Here is a 21,662-nt window from a genome sequence, read left to right as displayed (position 1 = left end):
GAAAAAACTGGGGGTATAGTCCCCATTCTGGTATCTTTTTTCCTTTTGAGCGCCTCTCAAAATGTGTGTATCATTTTTTGTTTGTGTAGGCATTTTTTGTTGTTGTTGCCTGTATACAGTTTGTCACCATGGTTGCATACTGAGTGTGTAGTTAACATTAAAATGAAACCTTGATACAGCATCATAACATGATGGATGACAGTTGATGTTAGACCTTAGGACAAAAAACAAAACTAACAAAAAAATAACAATAAAAAAAAACTTAAGGCAATCATTAATTCTGCTAGGCTGCACTTTTATTTATTCATGGATTAAGTTATTCATGTATTCAGTTATAACAACCATGAATATATTTCTCCAATAGTACAAAATAATTGAAACAAACAGAACAGCCACAAAAACACATGACAGTGTAGGAACTATTACAGTAATGCTCAAATAAAGTTGCTTAAAAAAAACAGAACGATCAAACTGACAACACTTCAAAGCGTGTTTCTATTTACGCATTTTAAATAAATATCATAAAGAAACATCAAATAACTAATTTTCTTGACAGAAAGCAATACGTTGTTGCTCAGAGTTACTTCTCTGTCTGCATAAATCAGCAAAACTTCTCCTTTGACTTCAAGTGTTGAATTAATGCGTCTCGGGAGGCTCTCGTGTCCCCATGTCAGGGCTGTTAAACCTGTTTAAATGATTAATAACAAAACACCTTCTTAATTTCTTACAGGCTGTGATATTTAAGCTGTGACAGCCTGCTACCGCTTCACTGTGTCTTGCAACGTCTCACTTCAATACTTCAAAAGCAGCTTTTTTCCACATGACACTGATGATAAGAGCACTCGGAGCATGCGTCTGAAATTGCCGCTTCTTAGAAGACAGGAGTGTTGTATGTTCGCCGACCCCAGGGGCAGATCACGGTTACTGGATTGTGACCAATTCTTCTCAGTTTTGTTTGGAACAAATAGGTTGCTCTATCATCCTCCTCAGAGAAGTCCAGATTGAGACTCCTTCTGTTGAAGCTTAAGGATCAATTCAAGTAGGTTCATCTGCATTGTCAGCTCCTGAAACACACAGAGGTTGAAGAGCAGCTAGTGTCAGCCTTCTGCTGTGTCACAAAGTACTGCTCCACCTGTATTTGAGGGCTCAGTATACATTTTAGTCATTAGCTAACAACCTGAGGATTAGTGGTGACATAAAACCCAGGGACTCCTGCTTTCTCCAGCGTGTTTTGCTGGTCTATCACTTTTTGATCCATTTCTGCTACGATCTTCTTATCCATCATTTTTTGTTCCTCTCGCACACGAACTTCCAGAGCCTGATACAACAACACAAAGCTGTAAACTAAAAGCATAGGGCAATACCATTCAATAAGCAGAGACGTTAGAATTTCAGTGCATACCTCTAGCTCGGCTTGTTGGTTTGCCTTGAGCAGCACAAGGTTGTGAGACTTACATGACTGCAGGGCATCTTTGTGTTTTCGTGCAAGGTCTTGTTTGAGTGCTGCACACAAAAGAGAACCAGTTAATCAACAGATATTTGCAAAGAAACTAAGGCTTCCTTTCCCAAGAAGCAACTGTAATACCTGCCGCACCGGTGAATTTCAGGGGAAGTTAGTGATGTTAATCAACAAATACCAGACAACGGGAATGGCGGGCGTTCCAGTTTAAATGGTGTTCCTGTGAACTGGTGACAACACTTTATATATTTCCCTCTCTGTGTTCCTGATGTCGCTGTCTGCAGTTTTGTCATTGTGTAATAGCAGCATAGGTCTTCCAGTATGAGGCAAAGGTTGACATGAACAGTTCATGCCAAATCCACGTCATTATCTTCAGATGACGACCTACTGATCCCTTAAAACTGAGACGTAAAATTTAGCTGCATCACAAGTGCAGTCGACCTCATGGAAATAAGTTATTCCAATTTGTATCAACTAGCCTACATATTTTCACCTGATAGATACTTTGTGTTTTCATAAGTAACATAAGCCTCGCCTACGGCCATGGTTTGGTGCGTGTCATTCACTCAGTGTTGGACGTCTGTAGCAAGAGTTCTTTACAAATACAACACTTATAGGATCATTTTTCTCATTTCTGTAGGGCTGGTATGTCTGAAACTGAAGCCTGGAGGCCTGTGTCGACTAAGGGGACGTGTCCAAATGAAGTCCATGTCAAGGCCTGTACCACTCTTCAGGATATCACATGACCAAAGATAAACGAGGGTCCATTTCTCTGATGTGACGCGAGTTTTTTGTGTGTGAACTGGATCTGGGGTGATTCTGAGGATCATCATGAACTTGCAAGGAGATTGTAAGCACGTTAAGGAGCCACCAAAAAGGCGATATCATATCTCCCAATAATAACATACATCTTAAATTAATCTCAGAGAGCATGGTTAGTTAGAGGTATTCTCTCTCTCTCTCTCTACACATACATACACACACACAGGACCTCATATAGGTATTTTGCATTGACACATCATTACATTTATATATCGACTGTTATGTAGCCCACATGTATTATCACAGCAGGGCTGCTGTACATTGAATGACCAGCAGATGTCAGCACTTGAGCTTTTGAACAGGGCTTTGTGTCATCTACCCTTTGGTGAAGCAACTGGCCTGAAAGATTCTACACAGGACTTCATCAAACCATCACTACATTTATGCTAGTTTGTATGCTTCGTGAGTTTTTTTGTGAACCCACAAACCCACAGTTTGTGAGTTTACAGAGGCGCTGTCTTGCATGTGCTTAATGTTTGGTGGAATTGGTGCCATCTGACTGATCACAGGAATTGATAAGTATACTGGCAACAGAATGACTAATTTTAAAACTATGACAAGGTTAAACACACAATTCAGACTGAAAGCAACACAGCAGTATGGGGAAATGCACTGTAAAGTAATATAGGATTATAGGAGTAAACTGAAAAAGAGCTGGAAAAGAGCAGTCATATTAATGATGTTTAGTCTATTTGAAGCCAAGAAAGAAAGCAGGCAAAAATGCACACTGTGTGAGTTAACAGAATTATCAATGTCACAACTCTGATGGATTATAATGAAGTTCTTCATTAAATTAATATTTAAAAGACATGGTCTAAGACAGGGGTGTCGAACTCCAGGCCTCGAGGGCCGGCGTCCTGCAGGTTTTAGATCTCACCCTGGGTCAACACACCTGAATCAAATGATTAGTTCATTACCAGGCCGCTGGAGAACGTCAAGACATGTTGAGGAGGTAATTTAGCCATTTAAATCAGCTGTGTTGGATCAAGGACACATCTAAAACCTCCAGGACACTGGCCCTCGAGGCCTGGAGTTCGACACCTGTGGTCTAAGAGAAAAGAATAAATAAATATTAAAAGAGAATTTAGGCTTAGTCTGCATAAATTTGATATAAGCTCTCTAAGTACAGATTGGTGCTCTATTTTAGGATGACACATTAATGTTTATAGAATAACAATGTTGAAAAGATGTTTGCAACCAACAACAACAAAAAAAAAATCAGGGAATATAGTTGCATACAAAAATCTATATTTAATATGGATGCTGGGAAACACAAAGACTTCTTTCTCACTGCTCCCTTCAGCATCCTTTCTGTCGCACCAAACACAAAGATTTAGACTCTATTAAAAAACTTTAGATCCCTTGCACTTCTGTGTGCACAAGGAGATCTAAAGGAACTCTCAGGAATGGTGACCCTATTTTCCAGAGAACTCATTGGTCAGTAGGGGATGATTACCATGGCGATGTACCCTGGTGAGAAGTGAAAAATCTTCATAGTACAGAAACCCCAGAGTTAATGCTTAAGTAACCTGAATAAGACAAAATCCTGCTTCATAGTATAGAGGCCTGTAGTATAAATAGATTAATTTGCTACAGCATTCGTTATGTGTCCTTTTTACAACAGTGTTGTATTTTATGGGTATATGGTAATCACCATTTTATAACATCTCTGGACTACGCAGGAGTCGTTTTCTGTGGAATGTGGTTGAAATGTTGTCAAACACCATCAGACAAGATGAAAACCAGCTAAGCTGGAACAGGGGACGTGTCCTGTGCGTTTCCTGTTCAGCAGTCCACAAACCTTGGTGTTCACAGTGCAGCTTCTGTCTTTGATTGTAGAGATTCTTCTCTGTCAGATGCTGTATATCCAGCAGGCCCTGCACAATTTCATATACCGTCCCGTCTATCAGGGCTAGAGCAAGGTCACTCAGCGTGTTGTAGGACAGGCGCTGCTGAAAGGAGCTAACCACGGAGGAAAAAGCAAAGCAAGCTATAAATCGTCTAGAGATCAGTTACACAGCTTTAAAAAGGTGCCCCTTCATATCACAGCAATATTCTAAAGTCGGTGGAGGAAGTAACGATACCTCGGCAAGTCTTTGACCAGTGTTTGCAGTTCAGATAACAGGTAGTAATGTCTTTCTTGTTGTTGTGTAGAATCCCCCCCAGTGACACCGGGATAACCGTCCATCTCTTCATCTGGAAAGATGAGAGCAGCACGGATTCAGTTAGCTAACAGTAACAACATCGACAAATTTAACGCTTCTATATTTACATTTTTTCTAGAAGTAAATAATATAAGTTATATACTGGAGGCTATTTTGTATCTAATGAGCTTCGTGTGTGCACAAAAGCGTGCTAAACTTACTAAGTCACTTTAAGAAAACGAAACAGACTAGTTTTGAGCTGTTAAGACTTCTAACCAAGCTAACTAGGACCCCTATTGGCGACTTTCGAGATGCCTGTCTATAATTGCGCATGAAATAGTTAAATATGCACGCTAGGTGGCGCTTTGTATAAAAAAGAGACGCTTCTGAGAGGACCTTATAGGCTACTTATCAGATATGATAATACATTTCAGACCATGCCAAATTAACACGACTGAGTACATAAATGCAATGATGTCAGTTAAAGACTATAAGCTATGTGCCATATGAAGATTATTTTTTAAATGCAATTCTTTCGATTACGTTTATTCACATTGAACACCTATTGTAAAATAAGAGCTTAAATCCCCAGCTGGGGTGCACACGCCGTGACCCGTGACGTTTAACCTCAGCTGGCTGGACGCGAGGCGCGCCTGTGTCGCGCGCTGCTTGGTGGGCAGTGCGCCGTCACGAGCTGTAGGTGTCATGAAACGAAGAAAACTCACTTGCGGAGGGGAAGAGCACTGTTTATAACAGCGCGTATGGGAGCACAGGAGAAACTGGATTAGTGGTTCATACGATTAAAATGGCCAAAAACACATCTCTGTATTTTCGAATTGTCGAGGGCAGAAACCTCCCGGCCAAAGACGTGTAAGTAATTTCTGAATGGCATGCGCTTTTCTGTGCTCAGGTCTTATCTACTAAAACATACACAGCCTCTGTATTGTTTCTTAGCTATTTGTCAAATCAGAAAAAAAATGTCATATAGCCATTTCTGGTGCGCTCTTTCCTGTAAATTAGCTAATTGAATTAGAGTAGAGATAGTCAAATTGACCTGAGTATAATTAAAGATGAGGGAAGATTAAATTAAGCTTACCCCCAGGTAAACTGGCCCTGCTTTGTCTCATTCTGTCATTTTTTTTTCTTTGTCACGTTAAGCTCCGGAACCAGTGATCCATACTGCATTGTAAAAGTTGACAATGAAGTTGTGGCCAGGTGAGTTCTCTCTGATTTTTATTAAGATGTGCACGATAAACGTAAATTAACTGTGTTTTATCCAGACCTGCAGCTGGATGATGTTCTTATCTATATGCTGCAATCTGAGTCATCACACTTCATATATTTATATTAGTTTCTGGCTGTGCTCCCGCTACTGTGCACATGTAAACCAGGGTGGAGTGCGTGTGATCAGTGCTGTGGTACCCACAGCGTGGTCCTTCCATCACAGAGAACCTGATACTGGTCTGGCCTTTAAAACACCCACAGGTAACCATGGAGAGGGTGCATCAATTATTGCAGTGAACACCCGGTGTAAGCCAGGTGAATGCTGGGAGCTCAGAGCAGAATACACCATTTCAGAGGTGGTTTCAGATTGGGTGAAGACATGCACATGATTTCAACCTCCAAGCTGTTCAGACAGAAGATGGTAGTTTTAGAAAGCAGCTGTAGTAAACTGCAGGATTGTTTGCTTTGCAAAGCAAATTTCTTTAGAGAAACTGCTTTGCTGTGGACTTTCACAAGAACACGGGGTGAATTTAGTGGGTATTGTTCCATCTGGGGTGGTGAGGGAAAAACAGCACAATGATTCACTGAAGATGCTCACACTAATTATGTTGCACTTGTAGTGTTACTGGCCAACTGAGTCCTCTGAGTGTAATGTTCATAAATGATGCAGCTGCTAGAGTTTGGTACACTAGAGAAAAGTTGGTGGTAATAATGAAGGGTTAGGCCATTTTGGCAGGATGATGTATGAATGGTTTTGATTCAAAAGTATTTCTCAAAAGCTAACAATTTGCTTGTTTTTATTTAAAAATAAATCAAACTTTTCCCCAGAAATGCCTTTAAAAACAAGTAGATCAAAGGACATTCATTTCAAAGCACATCCTGCAAAATCTTGCCTAATTGCAAAATTACAAAAATCAGGATTCAAAAACATAACTAGTGATAAGAATAAACACACAAAATTATGAATCTGACCATTAAAAAAAACAAGCAGGATTTTTAAGGCTTTTTTTTTGCCTTTATTGGATTGCAGAGTGGACAGGAAAGCAGGAAGACGAGCAGCAAAGGGCCTCAGGTCAGAGTCAAACTGTGGCTGCTGCACAGATCTGACCATTTTAAGTGTTTGTTTTGGCTTCAACAGAATCCTTAGATGACCTTTTTAAAATCCAAGAATCTTATAGCTTGCTATCATTTTGAAACAGCTGGATTTTCTAACCTTTTTTTTATCACACCTGACACTTTAACAATAACTGTACATCACTAAGTTGAGAATAGTTTGAGGAGAGGGCGATTCTCCCATTTTAATATTTATATTTAGTGGATATCACAAAATTAACATCTATATAAATGGAAACAAAGAAAGAATCTTGCACGTTTCTGTTTTTGCGCACATTAATGTGATATGTGTCTGCTCCAGGGCTGCTGATAGTAAGCATGGTAAACTTCTCTTTTCAGGACGGCCACAGTGTGGAAGAACCTTAATCCTTTCTGGGGTGAAGAATACACGTTGCATCTCCCAATGGGGTTTCATTCGCTCTCTTTTCACGTTATGGATGAGGATACAATTGGGTAATGCCCGCAACCAAAGCACTTTCAAAACTATTCCATATTTACTCTTAACTGCTGGACCCTGGCCGTGTATTTGTAGTCCTCTGTGTTTGCTTTACTTGCCATGAGTTGATATATTTGTGTGGAAACTCATGCAAAGCTTTTTAATGTTTTGGGAAAAAACTCTAAGCTTTGAATAAACAAACATCATCAGGCAGATGGTCGCCCAGATTGAGTGATTAAAGGTTGTTTTTTTTTCTCCTCTTCACATGATGGCCAGCGCTAATCATTTCACTCAAAAACTCAAAAACTTTGATCTGATTCTCAGTAGCTTCTGTCTCACAGTCTCTCTCTCTCTTTTGTATCCCTTTCTACAGGCACGATGATGTTATTGGAAAGATTACGCTGACCAAAGAAGCCATTGGAGCTCAAGCTAAAGGCATGGCTAAACATTCAGCACTAGTCTATAACTGGATGACTCCATGACCAGAGCTCAGAGGTTAAACACACAAAGAATCCTGTGATGGATTCAAAAGTCCAAGTGATTGAGGAGACATGCTTTTTTTTCTTTTTAGGGTGGGAATGTTTCTTAGCTTCTCTCAAACCTTTAAATTAATTTATGCACATCAGTCACAATATTTACAGGGCTTCCAGAAATTTGGGACAATATGTAAAAACTAGATAAAGCAGAGAATGCTGTGTTTGCTAATAATTTAAAACTGGGATTTAGTGGAAAATCAGAAAATGGAAACACAAATTTCTGAAACTGAGAATTGCTTCTAATGAAAATTACCTGAGTATTCACTGAAAAGTGGTGCACAGTTTTAAGAAACATTCCCGGATTAAAAGTAGCTCAGTTTTGGAATGAACGCACTTTTGGCCAGACATATGGGGCTGACAAATCGTGTGTCTTTGTGTCGTAGCGTTATTAGATTACTTGAAGAGTTTAACGGGGTATGTTTGCTGCATATTGATGATTCTCCTCCGAAGGCCACCTGGCATCGGCCTCAGTCCTGTGATTCATTGCTGCATTGTGGTACTGAGTCATTTTACTCCCTCACAGGATTTTTCTCACAGCCCGGCCTTGATATTGTACCTTTTCTTTCATTTTCTGAAAGACAAAAGTAGAATCTTAACAGCATCACACAGTGTGCATGTTGTCCAGGCAATCATCGACTGTGTGGTATTTTTGTTTATTTGTTTATTTTTTACTGTTCCTGCTTTGCAGTTGTACAAACCGTAGATGTTTTTGCACTAATTAGTTTTATTTGTGTACTTAATCAAACACAGAATAATGACCAGTTAGTTGTCAGAAAGAACAAAAATAAGCAACTATATCTTCCTAAAGTTAAAAATAAGGTCTTCAAACTGTTAGTTCGATCCTGAAAAATACTCATAATATTCAAAGTACATTAGTCCAGGAATTATTTGCCAGTTCATCAATGGATATTTTACAGCTAATTGGAAAATGAATATGATTTCTTTTCAATATGACTTTCAAAGTTCTAATCTCTCAGCTCCTCTCAGTGTTTAACGGTTTAGAGATTAATCTCTTTTTGTGCTTTACGGCCAGGGCTAGACTGCTGGCTAAATCTCACAAAGGTTGACCCTGATGAAGAAGTCCAAGGAGAGATCCATCTGGGTCTGGAGCTGCTTAAAGATACGGAGAAGATCAGTCTGCGGTGTCAAGTCATTGAAGCCAGGTAAAATGAAATCCTGCGCTGCCGAGAAAATGTCAGGAAGGCGATTTCACTTAAAAATGGCCACAGACAACAGTGGCTCGAACATTTCAGAAGCTGCCATGTGAGAGTGTGATAGAGCCACCGTATTATCACTTCAAACGTGGTCACGTTTGTGTAGCTGAGCTCCTTGTAGTTGAGCTCTGGCAGTATATCAGTGTCTTTTGAGCTGAACTCTTATCACCATCACCCCGCAGGCCTCCACACTCCCTTCTGAGTCACACCGCCACTGTCACACCGCTCACTGCCCCATCTGTGTGTCCCAGGCTACAATCTTTCCTTCTCAGGCGGGGCACTAATGAGCTTGTCAATCAGGACTTGACACTGTGTTATTCAAATGTGCTCTGATGAATGTGAATTGAGTTTGAAAGAATAAGGTCGAGTAAGAAGTAGAGATTCAGCTTTCTTTCCTCGCTAAAGCACACTAATTTAACTTGCAGAACAGAAAATAAGAGTTAGCGGAGCATTTTGGTGGATTAATGATTTCTCTTGTCCTTTGGTGTGGTGATACCTGCAGAGACTTGGCTCCAAGAGACATTTCTGGAACCTCTGATCCCTTCACAAGAGTTATTTTCAACAACCATAGTGCAGAGACCTCGGTGAGCTCTGTCTGCATGCATGAGTGGATTATGTGGGTTGCACTGAAGTCTGATTGATGGTTGCCTTCCTGTTTGTCATTTAAAGGTTAAATGTTAAAGATTAGGTTGATCTTTTGATTTCTTTCAATTTCTTAATGCTGGATTTTTAGATAATCAAGAAGACCCGTTTTCCTCACTGGGGTGAGACGTTAGAGCTGGAGCTGGATCCAGAAGAGCTGCGTGAGGAGGAGGGGACTGTTACTGTACAGGTCTGGGACTGGGACATGGTGGGCAAGAATGACTTTCTGGGAAAGGTGAGGATCCCATAACTCTAATCATTTTTCATATGTATTAAAATTCAGGTCATGAGTAGCTTAAAAAAGGTTTTATAATTGAGTACAGTTTTCCTTGCTGTAAAATAAAGGCTTTTACTTCTTCTTGTTGATATTGTGTGCTTGCTTTCTGTTTCTTTTCCACAGGTGGAAATCCCTTTTGCTTGTTTGCACAAGACACCTCAGTTAGAGGGCTGGTTTCGTTTACTGCCCCTGGGAAACAATGAGGTTGATGCTGGGTGAGGATTATGGGTGTGCTTGTTTGTACAATGTGGTAACTATGCATCTTTAGAGAGAGGCATTTCCTTTCGGAAACCATCAAGACTGAAATTGTCGTAGCAATCATCACATCTTTTCTTAAATGTTCCCAAGAGAAGCTTTTATTTTCCTCCTGGCTCTCTTTCGAGCACTTAAATGCACAATCACGGATGTATAGCCAGCGCGTGGACGGCATCTGCACCCCGAGATAATTTTAGAGCGAGCGGAGGGCTGAGTGAACTGTAAAGTAAAGGGAATTTCTCAGGTTCATTAGGAAATGACTCACTCTTGTAAGGAGTTTTTGCACTCCAGTCCACTGTTGATTTAGAGAGGACTGTGACCAAGCGGTGCGTCATTTTCCCCCAAACACGGTGAGCCTTGTGTTTAGAAAATGTCCTTGCCAGGGGCAGGATGATTTAGCAGTTGTTTTTACGAGTGTACTCTAAGCTTTATTTCTTATCTAAACTGCATTTTCCAATCAACCGCTGACTCCTTTAACAAAAAAAAAGAAGGAAAAAAGAGTTTATGCAAATGTCTAACCAGACCCAGACATTATTGTGTCAGCTGAAAATATGTGCTGTGATGCTTTCCTTTGTTTTTAGTGGCAAGCTGGGAGCACTCCGTCTCAAGGTGCGTCTGGTGGAGGATCAGATCTTGCCATCCATGTACTATCAGCCTCTCATCGACCTTCTGGTTGAGTCGGTAATCTCCCCTACAGAGGTCAGCATGACAGCTCCTCTTCAATGCTGATATTCATTTGTTGACCACTCAGTCACTCGCCATGTCAAAGGACTGCTGTATGCTTTACTTCTTCCACTCCAGTGTCCCTTCATCTGCAGTTAGACCTCATCTGCTTCATCTGTCCGGCTTCCCAGTTGCGCCAAAATTCTTGACCCGTGACCCGAGTTCTCTTCTTCTCAACAGGTGGAGGATAGCAGCGCTCTGACTATGCTGGAGGAGGTCACCACAGTTGAGAGCAGACAGGACGTGGCAATGACTTTGGTGAAAATCTACCTGGGACAAGGACTGGTGGTACCCTTCCTGGACTACCTTAATACCCGGGAGGTCAACCACACCAGTAAGACGAAGTGAAAAAGTGCAAACTTTAAACCGTTTTTAAACGTTTTGATTTCATGTCCTCCATCTTGCAAGTGTCTAAATTTACTCAGAATTTATGTGTATTTGTGCTCTTAATTACATGTTATAACTGTGGCTGCACTTTCAATATACAGTGTAGAATCTAAGTTTATCTCTGTTAGTCAGTATTTATATTAGTCAGACTTTGGGACATGCCAGTTTGCTGTTATTGCTCCACTCTCCAGAGACCCTCTGAGGGCTGCTGCTGCTGAATTGACATTAAGGTCTCTGAACACTGCAGCTATGGTATGTGTGTGGGCAGTAAAAGCCTCCCAACACTATATTTACTACCCCAGTGCCAATTATTTACTCACCCAACAGTCTTCCCTTGGCTGTTCTCTGGTCTGGATTAGTCATGTTTTTGCCTCCGCACCATATCCCCATGATAATTCACACTGAGCTCTGGTCTATGGTTTCTGTTGGTGTAGTTTTTGCTAATAAGCATAGTGCCTAAGTTTCCATAGCAACTCCACATGATCCAAATGGTAACTGCTTGATCAGGAATGCATTGTGTGAGCACCCAGACATTAAAGTTAGGCACACGGCACAAAAACGTACAGTACACCTGCTGGGCAGCAGTGAAAAACCCGCCCTTCTCCTTACATCCAAATAATTTACGTGGCAACCCAGTCCCGTTACTATGGATATTTTAGTGTCACCGCATGACTAACATGACATTGAGGCAAGGTCGGTCTGCCCTCACTTGTGACTCTGGACTATTTGTTCTTGATTGATAGACTTGCGCCAGACTAAATAGAAAGCATAGATACTTAAGAAATGTATAAATGAGCCCAGAGAAAAAGGTGAAATGAGGGCAGAGGAAACAAATGCTCCACAGGCTATATGAAAACCTTCCACTCTAAGGAAGCAGTGTTTCAATCTTAAATTTTTCTTTTTCATCGAGTATAATTAAACGCCTGATGAGGGTCTATGTGACGCTTTATTAAATTGATTGGGAGCTACTGGATGCAATTGTATGATCCTTTCCCCCCATTCCCACTGTCATACATCATATAAAAGGTGTTTTTAGGCACAACAATAGATAGATGACAGGAAAAGAGCAATAAATTGTTGTGGTGGATGTTGAGCTTCTTACCCTTTTTTAATTCTTTAATTGAAAACTGTTGCTTTGTTTCACTTGATTCAGATTAAGGAAAATCTTTTTATGCCCACTAATTTCGCTCATATGTAAGATATTTTGCTAATACCTTTTTTTTTCCTTCTGCTCTTATAGCTGATCCTAACACCTTATTTCGATCAAACTCACTTGCCTCCAAAGCCATGGAACAGTTCATGAAGGTGAGCTAAGTTTAAAAAAAATTATTATTATAGTTCCTGCAGTTTTTCGGTCCCTGCTCTGAGGGAAAGCATGATGTGCCTGATATTTACTCTCTGAATTATGCAGATTTAGATAAAACAAGGCAAGCTGTCAAGTGTAAGAACAAAAAGGCATGTGTAGCATGTGTAGCATGACAAATGCAAAGGTAACTTTAATGTATCAGTGAGTATGTCGACATAGCAGGCTACTAGGTAGGGCAGGATCAATCCAAATTAAGTGCAACAGAAAGTGTGTCAATTTTCAAGATTGCTACAAAAAGGAGTAAAAAAACACAGGTGATCCAAAAGAGGACAAGAAACAGACAGAGGCAAGGAGAGATGCAGGACAGGAGGTGGTTAGCTTGACAAGCTGACTGAGCCAATTTTGCTTAGGAAGTTTCCCAACTGAGTGAAGTGACCCAGAAGTGTCTAGAGCCATAATAGGAGGTAGTTAAATTCTTTAAATGTTAAGGAAAGCTGCTTCAGTGCTTCCCTTATTACCACCTTTAGAAAAGGATGCACATTTACCATCCCTTGTGAAATGAAAATACATAATGCTGCCGCTCAATTCAAAGCAAATGGTCAACATACTGACACATCATGTGCTGCTCGGTTTAAATTTTTCATACATGCGATCACTTCACTGATACTCATTGTATGAAGTGCTTTGAAGCCTAATTTTAGAAAATTGCTCTATAAATAAGGTTTTTTATATGCATTTAACTAATTGAAGTGAAGGCTTGCATTGCGTATGTCCCCATTTTTGGTCTTAGCATTTAGTCTTATTAATTCATCTAACATGAGAGGTGCTAAAAAGCCCTATTAAAGGGTTAATTCTTCAACAGGACGAGATGAGTGGCATTTCTTGATACAAACACTTCACTGTGTGCTGGAAAGCTGTTCTTGTAATCAAGTGATATTTTTCACAAGGATATATACACCCTTAATATAAAATTGTCACCTTGTCACATTTTTAACTCGTCTTGTGCAAGTTAGATTCCCTGTGGACAACAATCCTGTTTTCCTTTTTGTGAATTCTTCTTAGCGTCTTTCCTTGACCCTCTGGATGTTTCCTATCAAGGGAAAGTGTCATCAACAGACATAAGAGGGAATTTGTTGTCTGTTTGACCGCAACCACAAGCTAAACACATACCAGGGAACACCACCACATGAGAAAATAACCTTCAAAACAAAACAACCATAAACGGAAAGAGGGACATGGAAAACAAGCAGATATACTGAGGAAGCAGACAGGGAGGGACACACAAAAGACCCATGGGAACAGATCAAGAAAAGCAAAACGAATAACAGTGACCTTAACAGATGTCTTCAACATATGATATTGTTTTGCTATCAGGCTGTTGGCATGCTGTATCTGCATGAGGTGTTGAAGCCCATCATCAACCGCATCTTTGATGAGAAAAAATACATTGAACTTGACCCGTGTAAGATCGACCTGAACCGCACAAGGTAAATCAGACCTAAAACATATCTTGTTGGATCACAATTCTATAGTCATACTCGGACCTGGTAATAGAGTAGGACTGCTCCAATTGACAAGAGGGCATTTGTGGGTTGTATGCTCAGGCGTGCTGTTCGCAAATTATGTGTTAAAATGGAAAAGCTGCCACAGGAGACTGCCCACTTCCTTTACACTTCACCCCTGAGAGAAAGACATGAATGTGAGGAAATGAAAAAAAAAAGTAAAATGGGAATGGCTGTTGCTTGGCAACTGCCATGAGCCCCCTGAGATAGCTATCTCTGACATGGAGGGAGATCCAGGATCTAACGTTCTCCATGTGTGCAGTAGCTCTAACCTACTATCTTATCTCATCCCCTTAAATGATCTCAGTTTATGTGTTTAGATATTGTCAATACGGCAGTCATTGTTTGGATTCCTCTGTAGTAACATGGTCTCATATGTAACGAGATAATGAAGAACAGAAATGTTATCAGTCCTTTTATAAACTGTGTTACAGAGCAGATAAAAGCCTCTCTTGGATAGCTCCTGTTTGCATTGCGTTTACTCTGCAGATCTCAGGGATTCATTTGTTTACAGCATCTTTCTTTGTCTCTGAAGAAGGATTTCATTCAAGGGTGCAGTGTCAGAGGCAGAGGTGCGGGACAGCAGCGTGGAGATGCTGCAGAGCTATTTGACCAGCATCATCGAATCAATCGTGAGCTCAGTCGATCAGTGTCCTCCTGTAATGAGAGTGGCCTTCAAACAGCTGCACAAGAGAGTGGAGGAGCAATTTACGGAGCCTGAGAATGAGGTTAGTGTGAAGCAAAACACACAGAGAGGAAAGCATGTCAGTGTATTTGTGGTTACTTTCACCCGCAGCTTATCCCGAGGCAGCCTGTCACCGTTCAGTGACTCGTCTTCATTTTTACAGGATGTGAAGTACCTGGCCATCAGTGGATTCTTCTTCCTGCGTTTTTTTGCTCCTGCAATCCTCACACCTAAGCTGTTTCAGCTGAGAGACCAGCATGCTGACACGCGTACAAGCAGAACACTGTTACTACTAGCCAAGGTATGATTCAGAACACAGACATGCACATAGACTCTGCTGTGAATCATTTATCCATGTTCAGACTCCCCAAAACAAAACAAAAAATAAACAGTAAAGTGTTGGAAGCCTTGAGGTGATGCAACAGGCCATCTGTGTGAGGAGATGGATTTTAATGTTGTGGATGTAAAACAAATAAAACATGGAGCAGGAATACGATGTAACACAAACACACAGTGTTTGTGTAACGTCAACAGAGAGAGAGCACTGAGGCACTCCTTGCTTTTCTCACTTTGTTTGGTAATTATGTAACACTGTAGGTCTGCGTGTGCCTTATTTTAAGTTCTGCCATAATCAGCAAAATAAGATTGATATTCCATCTCCAGTCATTTATATTTATGTGTCTCTGCTGTGGTCTGAGACCTCACCATCCTTTCATACGTTCACATGGAAAGTCTAAGGACAGTGAGGGCAGCAGCAAGATGCCCTTAGGGAACAGAGCAGGGATCAGTGAGGACAGGATGACATGGAAGTAGCATCTTTAGCTTCAAATGAAGGAGTTGGTAGACTGAAGAATTTTGAAAAGAGTAGGAGATTTGCCAGTAGGATGTATGGAAAGGGAAACAGCTGAGCTGATGTGAGCTGGAATTTAGATCAGCTGATCTGCTGGGATTGTTTAAGTCTGTTCTCCCAGAACTAACTCTGTATTCATTTTTATGACACTAATAAAAATGTAAATTATTTGAAAGGTGCTGATAATCTGCAGTAATGCCACTAGATCACCTGTTGTTAGGAACTCGTTTAAAATTCATAACTACTCTACTCAGACAGCAAATCTCAAATAAGTTTTTTTCACCAACTATACAGAGTATGGCCATAAAACATCCCTCTCACATTATGCTCCATTTTAACCATAAATATATCAGATGAGCATGTCAGCAGGTTATAACTGGAATTTGAGTTGATGTTTCTTGATATCATTAAAAGCAGGGATCTTAGATGCAGATGTTAGAAGAACAGTAAAACCTCATTCTACTCCCACGTGTGGCTTCTGTGGTTGCTGTCCATGGTGCTGAAGAATTGTTGCCATGGGCCCTCTACAGAGACGGGGAACGGGCTATTTTTACCTCTGTGTGCTGCAACCAGTCTGTGGTTCAAAGCCAAGCATCAGAGAGGATGTAGAGGGGGACTTCCTCCTCGCCCTAGGCCAGGTGTGGGCTGGACAAAGGGCCTCGCAGCATGCTTGGCCCCAGGGACCCTTTTGATCTTCGACTTTTAGATATACAGTCACTCCCTCACTTCTGTCATTTTCTGGAGATTTGATATGGTGAAGATGTGAGTTTGTAGTTGATATCGTGTCTCTGTGGTTGCCAGGCACTACAAAGTGTTGGGAACTTGGGACTTCAGCTGGGCCACGGAAAAGAACAGTGGATGGCGCCTCTTCATCCCATCATCCTTCGCAGTGTGGCTTCTGTCAAGGACTTCCTGGACAAGTTAATTGACATAGATCATGACACTGGTAAGACTGTAACCACCAAACACATCACTACAACGTGTAATCAAAAGCCAAGTCCAGAGGTCATGCTGTTGAGCTAATCAGCCACAGGCCACCTGCCAGTGTAGTAGTTCCCAGCTGATATAGGTGAAACAATACTGTAGCCCCGCAGTGAAATATTCATAACTAGCTGGAAGTCTGGAAAAGAGATGACATGGTTAATGAGCTGGCAGGGAGCTGAAGTGAGAAGCTGCCACACGGGTTACCCAACATGTCCTGGCTGTTGCCTTAATGTCATGTGTCAGTGAGGCTGTTGTTGTGAAACATCTTCCCCCTCTGACATATCGTGTTTCAACCTCCGTCTTCACATCACACCCACTTTTTTCTCCTAAAGGCCAGTTTGACATTTAATGCCCTTGAGGTGAATTTGTTGGACAGAAGCAGATGCTTGTTATTCCTCTTTGAAGCTCTATCCCTCATGGGGTGATGGAACAAGACTGAGGAGCCATCTGTAACAGAGTGCAGTTTAAAGCAATGAATGTATATAGTTTATTGACACAGCACCACCTTGTGTCTATCCGGGTGAATATGCAATTAGCTACAGATTATAAACAGTTTTCCCTTTATGTCCGTCTTCTGCTTTCTCTGCGCAGCGTCTGAAGTGCCTCAGAGAGCTGTGTTCACGGCTTCAGTCACAGTCAAAGAGGGGTTTCTCCACAAACACAAAGCAGAAGGACCCCAACTGTTATCCCGCTTTGCATTTAAGAAACGCTACTTCTGGTTGACCAGTGAGACGCTGTCTTATGCCAAGACTCCCGACTGGCAGGTGGGTACGGTACCAGCAAAATTTTATAATCTACCAACATACTGCATATCATGTGTGAAATACATATGAGTATTTACGTTACTGCTCATTTTGGCAACCAGCCACTGTGTCAAGTGTTGCTTTTTAATCATGTTTTCCTACGACTGATGGATCAAATAATTAAAAACAATCAAAGTAATGATAAAAATACACGTACAATATGCCCATTTGTGCCCCATGAAGGGCATTCATCACCACGTGTTGCACAAAGAGAAAACATTTTAGTCATCTGCTTCTTTGCTTTCATGTATTTGTGTTGATCTTCTCGTGAGAACATCATTGCTGATATTACAATGTGGTGCCTAAACCCGTGATAATGATTTCCTCTCATTTTCTAACCAGAGACTGTCAGAGAGAGGGAGACGGTTGATGGGAGCAGAACATCCTCGTCACTAAATGCCTCTCTTTGAGCCAGTCTCTGCTTTGTGTGACTGGAATAAAGCCGAGGGTTAATTGAAAGCTATGGATATTCATACGAACATCGCAAATCACACTGGAGACAATGTCCTGGCCCCTTTTCTCCATGTTGGAGCACTCCAGTCTCAGTGAGATGAGCTCCCATTGGAAGTGGCTGATTTACACTTTAAAGTAGCCTTTGCTGCCATGATGATCTCATCCTCACTTCCTCCTTGCACCGAACCGTTCCTCGTAGCTTAATGAGTGTAAAATATTTCAGGATGAGAAACCTCTTCATTAATTTGCTCAGTGATCAGATGTCACCTTTATTTCACTGAGTCCTTTGTGTAGTATGCCTGAGGCAAGGCATGATACATCATTGCCATCATGTGCATACCTGTTCTAATTGGGGCTGTGGTTTGCAGGTGCGCTCTTCAATTCCTATTCAGTGTGTGTGCGCCGTGGAGAGGGTGGATGAAAATGCTTTTCAGCAGCAGAATGTAATGCAGGTCATCACCCAGGACAACGACGGACAGCTGCACACCATGTACATCCAGTGCAAGGTGCATTTGTACACCACCCAGTTGCCAAGACAGTGCATGAGTTTTTTTTAAGTTGGTCACTTTTTTTTTTTTACACAAAACCCTTGACAGTTTTCTATAGTCACAGATTTGAATTTTTAACAAGTTTTTATTAATCTCCTAGAAAAAAGTCACTAAATATCTATATTGTTTTACTTCTGTCGCAATGATGTGCTTTATCCCTGTAGGTTTTTCAGCTGATTGCCTTCAAAATGCAGATTTTTCTTTTTTCAGTTGGACATTAAACTTCATGGTTCACCGTATTTCAATTTTCCCAAACAGAATGTAAATGAGCTGAACCAGTGGCTGTCTGCGATCAGGAAAGTCAGCATCTACAACGAGCGCATGCTGCCCTCTTTTCACCCGGGGGTTCATCGCAGTGGCAAGTGGACCTGCTGCCTGCAGGCCGACCGAGCTGGTAATCCTGCTGTTATTACTTCCAGATGTACTGATTTATGTCCAAGACACCAGAATATTTGTAGGAAACTTGCAACCTCCCCTTTGCCACTTTACTAAGGTTTGACTGGCTGTTTTTGATGCGCTCTCCAAATCAATTTTATTTACTCACCGCCTTGCATGTGGGATTAAACATTTTACATTCTTTTCAGCACCAACACTACAGGTTTGATTGTTACTAAGGCGGTTCCATTGACTATTATATACAAACTAGTAGAAACATCCATTAAAATGATATTTTACATTTAGTGGGGTGAAGTTCAGACTGTGTAGAGTGCCAGAGATGAATAAAAAAAAGCTGTGTCTCAGTTGCAGGCTGCAGTAGAACCCACTCAGCTGTGACACTTGGTGACTGGAGTGACCCGCTGGATCCCGACGTGGAGACTCAGACGATATACAAGCAGCTTCTGCAGGGCAAAGACAAACTCAGGTTGGTGCCCGAGCATGTCCTCGGCCTGTATGCATTTCTTTTTCTGAACACTAGAGGTCTATGTTGCTATACAGTAAAGCACTGCTGTGCTGCTTCTTGACATTAGTATGAGTCAAGTGTTTAACTTTCACTGTGTGATCATGTGATACGATTCTGACTGATACTGCAGGAACAAATATCTGGAGATGCCGGATGATGATGAGACAGCGTGCAATAAAGAAAAGAAGACGAATGTGGATGTTCACCCAGGTGACACTAAACTTTAACTTTTCTATCATGTTACATGTACAAGTGCTTTAATGGTTTTATTATCATTATTATCGTTATTATTATCCCCTTATATTCTATGTGGGTATGACATTTCCAGGAAGTAATTTTAGAGAAACAACATCCTTTTATCTACACATTTCTCTGTCACAGATGGTGCTGAAAGCACTGTTCAGCAAATGAAGCCATGTCAGGGTATCGCTGCTCGGCTGTTGGTGGTGATAGAGGACCTGGAGCAGGCTCACGCTACCTTCCAGCGCAGAGAAAAGGAGGACGCCACCAGTGTTATTATGAATCCCTAGAGTTAACATGTGGACTGGGAGCCTTTAATGCATCAAGGCGGGTTAGGGGTGGGGTGTGGAAGGGCAGCATCCTGTACCAAAACAAGTGAAAATCAGCTAACCCACTCTCTTGATTGTCATGGAGAAAAAAGTGGCTGCGTGGTGCCACCTCTTCCAGCCTTTTAGTACATTTCCTCCTGGCTGTAAAGAGGAAGAGGGAATTCTGCCACTTTAATCTTTTTGATTCTCCGAGTGCCACCGACAAGAGCGCCGCAGGAAGATTATGATACTTGACAAAAAGGAGGTGGGGGGGAGGGGGGCAGGGACTTTGAAGCATGATCTGACTTGATATTTTTTATGTAGATAATAAGCAATCTGTTGCATGGCCCACATCCACTTGTTGTGAAATGTGAAAAGAAGCTTTTATATTTTGAGATACTGTACAGGACCCGAGTCACACATTTTTATGCAAAAAGCTTGTTTTAGTGTAACCTACAGTACCTGAATGTAAGGTGTTTTGATATTGCTGTTATTATTATCAATGCTTTGTATTTTTATTGAGGCAAACTATCACCATGGCCGCAATGTAGCAGTGACAATAACATTATAAGTTATTCCACAGTATGACGCTGCCTGTAAAGTGAGCAAAATTCAGATTTTAATTGTTGCTTCAGTCCCTTTACACAAAACATCCGCTTTGGTTTGGTGCTACGGCCAGTCAACTTAAATGTTGGGTTCTGATGTAATTCACATTTTTATAATGCCATTCCTAAGATGGGTAATGTTTACCTGGTAATTTTATTTGAAAAAGAGGGGAATTAACAATCATGAGACACTCCCGTTTGCTAAGTTTACATTTTCAGAGATTTTTGTGCCACTGCATTGGTTTCATGTGTTTGAGATGCCAAATTTGCTTTTAGAAGTTTTAAAGAAAAAATACACTTGTGGGGAATTTTGATCATTTTCCATAGAGAAAGTAGTGTTCAGTGTCCATCTATTAAACAATATTCAGTTGAATAAAATCTGATCTGAGATCACTGAGATGACCTCAGCAGCCGTTCTTCTTACCCTCAAGCTTAACACTGTAAAACACATGGCAGACATTCAGCATCCTGTATTGAGATGGTTATTACGAGTGTGTTGGTGTTTGCAGCTTTCCACATTTTTCTTTTATTAATTTGCCGCTCGAGTCATAACGAGAGTAGGCATGAGTGGAACATTGTGTTCTCTTGAATGGGGACTCTTGTTATGAAAAAGAAAAGAAAGGAAAAAAAAAACCCGTTTGTACCTTATTTAGCAAGTTCATCATAATGGTTTGTTCCAAGTGGGTTGTTACTGTGAACACAATTGTATTATTCAATAAACTCCGCTGGAGAAATCAAAGGAGAAGGTGTCAAATTTGTGCCCAGGAAAAACAAGACTGACACTTTTACCATTTTCTTTTTTCTTTTTTGTTTTCTTTACATTGATCAACACTTGGTTTCCATAAAATGAAGGAATGGTACAAAAAAATCTGCTTTGCTGGCTTATGTCTGTCCGTCTCCTGGTTAGCATTAAAGTGCAGGAGGATCTGACTTCAAGCAGACATTGATTCATTTTTGGTATTACAGGAAACCCCATCGCATCTGATAGATGCCAGAGCAGGCTCCCAGTGTCATGGTTACCGCTCTACTCCTTTGTTCAAATTTAATCAACCCACCAGAACCACAGAATTCACAATCCAACAAGAATCTGAATGTAATGTTAAATTATACCACATAAAAAAAATATGCGTGCCAGCAATGCACCTCCCGGCCTTATTTAAATGCTAATGAAAGCAGACCTACCTG

The 21,662-nt window shown here is 41.0% G+C and overlaps 2 protein-coding genes across 2 annotated transcripts; one reads left to right on the top strand and one right to left on the bottom strand.

Annotated features, from left to right (window-relative positions):
- Positions 1-274: 274 nt before the first annotated feature.
- dgcr6 (DiGeorge syndrome critical region gene 6) lies at positions 275-4,749 on the bottom strand. The gene is made up of 6 exons (XM_063489683.1): positions 4,647-4,749; positions 4,366-4,477; positions 4,083-4,243; positions 1,403-1,503; positions 1,178-1,318; positions 275-1,064 (listed from the first exon to the last, which is right to left on the bottom strand). The coding sequence occupies exons 2-6, from the start codon at positions 4,467-4,469 to the stop codon at positions 987-989; spliced, it is 585 nt and encodes a 194-aa protein (XP_063345753.1). The 5' UTR covers positions 4,470-4,477; positions 4,647-4,749; the 3' UTR covers positions 275-986.
- Positions 4,750-5,110: 361 nt separating this feature from the next.
- Positions 5,111-20,133, top strand: LOC134638815 (rasGAP-activating-like protein 1). The gene is made up of 21 exons (XM_063489719.1): positions 5,111-5,295; positions 5,584-5,640; positions 7,102-7,215; positions 7,572-7,633; positions 8,768-8,897; positions 9,451-9,532; positions 9,682-9,825; positions 9,991-10,082; positions 10,704-10,821; positions 11,026-11,179; positions 12,473-12,537; positions 13,913-14,025; positions 14,636-14,828; positions 14,949-15,086; positions 16,437-16,581; positions 17,211-17,383; positions 18,244-18,381; positions 18,682-18,817; positions 19,165-19,285; positions 19,455-19,534; positions 19,706-20,133. Exons 1-21 carry the CDS (start codon positions 5,231-5,233, stop codon positions 19,852-19,854), a joined length of 2,469 nt encoding a protein of 822 aa, XP_063345789.1. The 5' UTR covers positions 5,111-5,230; the 3' UTR covers positions 19,855-20,133.
- The last annotated feature ends 1,529 nt before the right edge of the window (positions 20,134-21,662 follow it).

Source organism: Pelmatolapia mariae, linkage group LG12, assembly GCF_036321145.2.
Source record: "Pelmatolapia mariae isolate MD_Pm_ZW linkage group LG12, Pm_UMD_F_2, whole genome shotgun sequence".
Classification (NCBI taxonomy): Eukaryota; Metazoa; Chordata; class Actinopteri; order Cichliformes; family Cichlidae; genus Pelmatolapia; species Pelmatolapia mariae.
The sequence above is the reverse complement of the archived record's forward strand: the minus strand, read 5'-3'. Positions and strand labels throughout refer to the sequence as shown.

What these genes read in the sequence shown, in the direction of transcription:
- LOC134638815 (XM_063489719.1), top strand. Translation starts at nt 5,231, where the DNA reads ATGGCCAAAAACACATCTCTGTATTTTCGAATTGTCGAGGGCAGAAAC. An exon ending in GACAATGAAGTTGTGGCCAG is followed by an intron (nt 5,641 to 7,101) that starts GTGAGTTCTCTC and finishes TTCTCTTTTCAG; the next exon opens with GACGGCCACAGTGTGGAAGA. An exon ending in CCGGGAGGTCAACCACACCA is followed by an intron (nt 11,180 to 12,472) that starts GTAAGACGAAGT and finishes CTGCTCTTATAG; the next exon opens with CTGATCCTAACACCTTATTT.
- dgcr6 (XM_063489683.1), bottom strand. Translation starts at nt 4,469, where the DNA reads ATGGACGGTTATCCCGGTGTCACTGGGGGGGATTCTACACAACAACAA. An exon ending in ACCAACAAGCCGAGCTAGAG is followed by an intron (nt 1,319 to 1,402) that starts GTATGCACTGAA and finishes TTGTTGTATCAG; the next exon opens with GCTCTGGAAGTTCGTGTGCG. An exon ending in ATGTCACCACTAATCCTCAG is followed by an intron (nt 1,065 to 1,177) that starts GTTGTTAGCTAA and finishes TGTGTGTTTCAG; the next exon opens with GAGCTGACAATGCAGATGAA.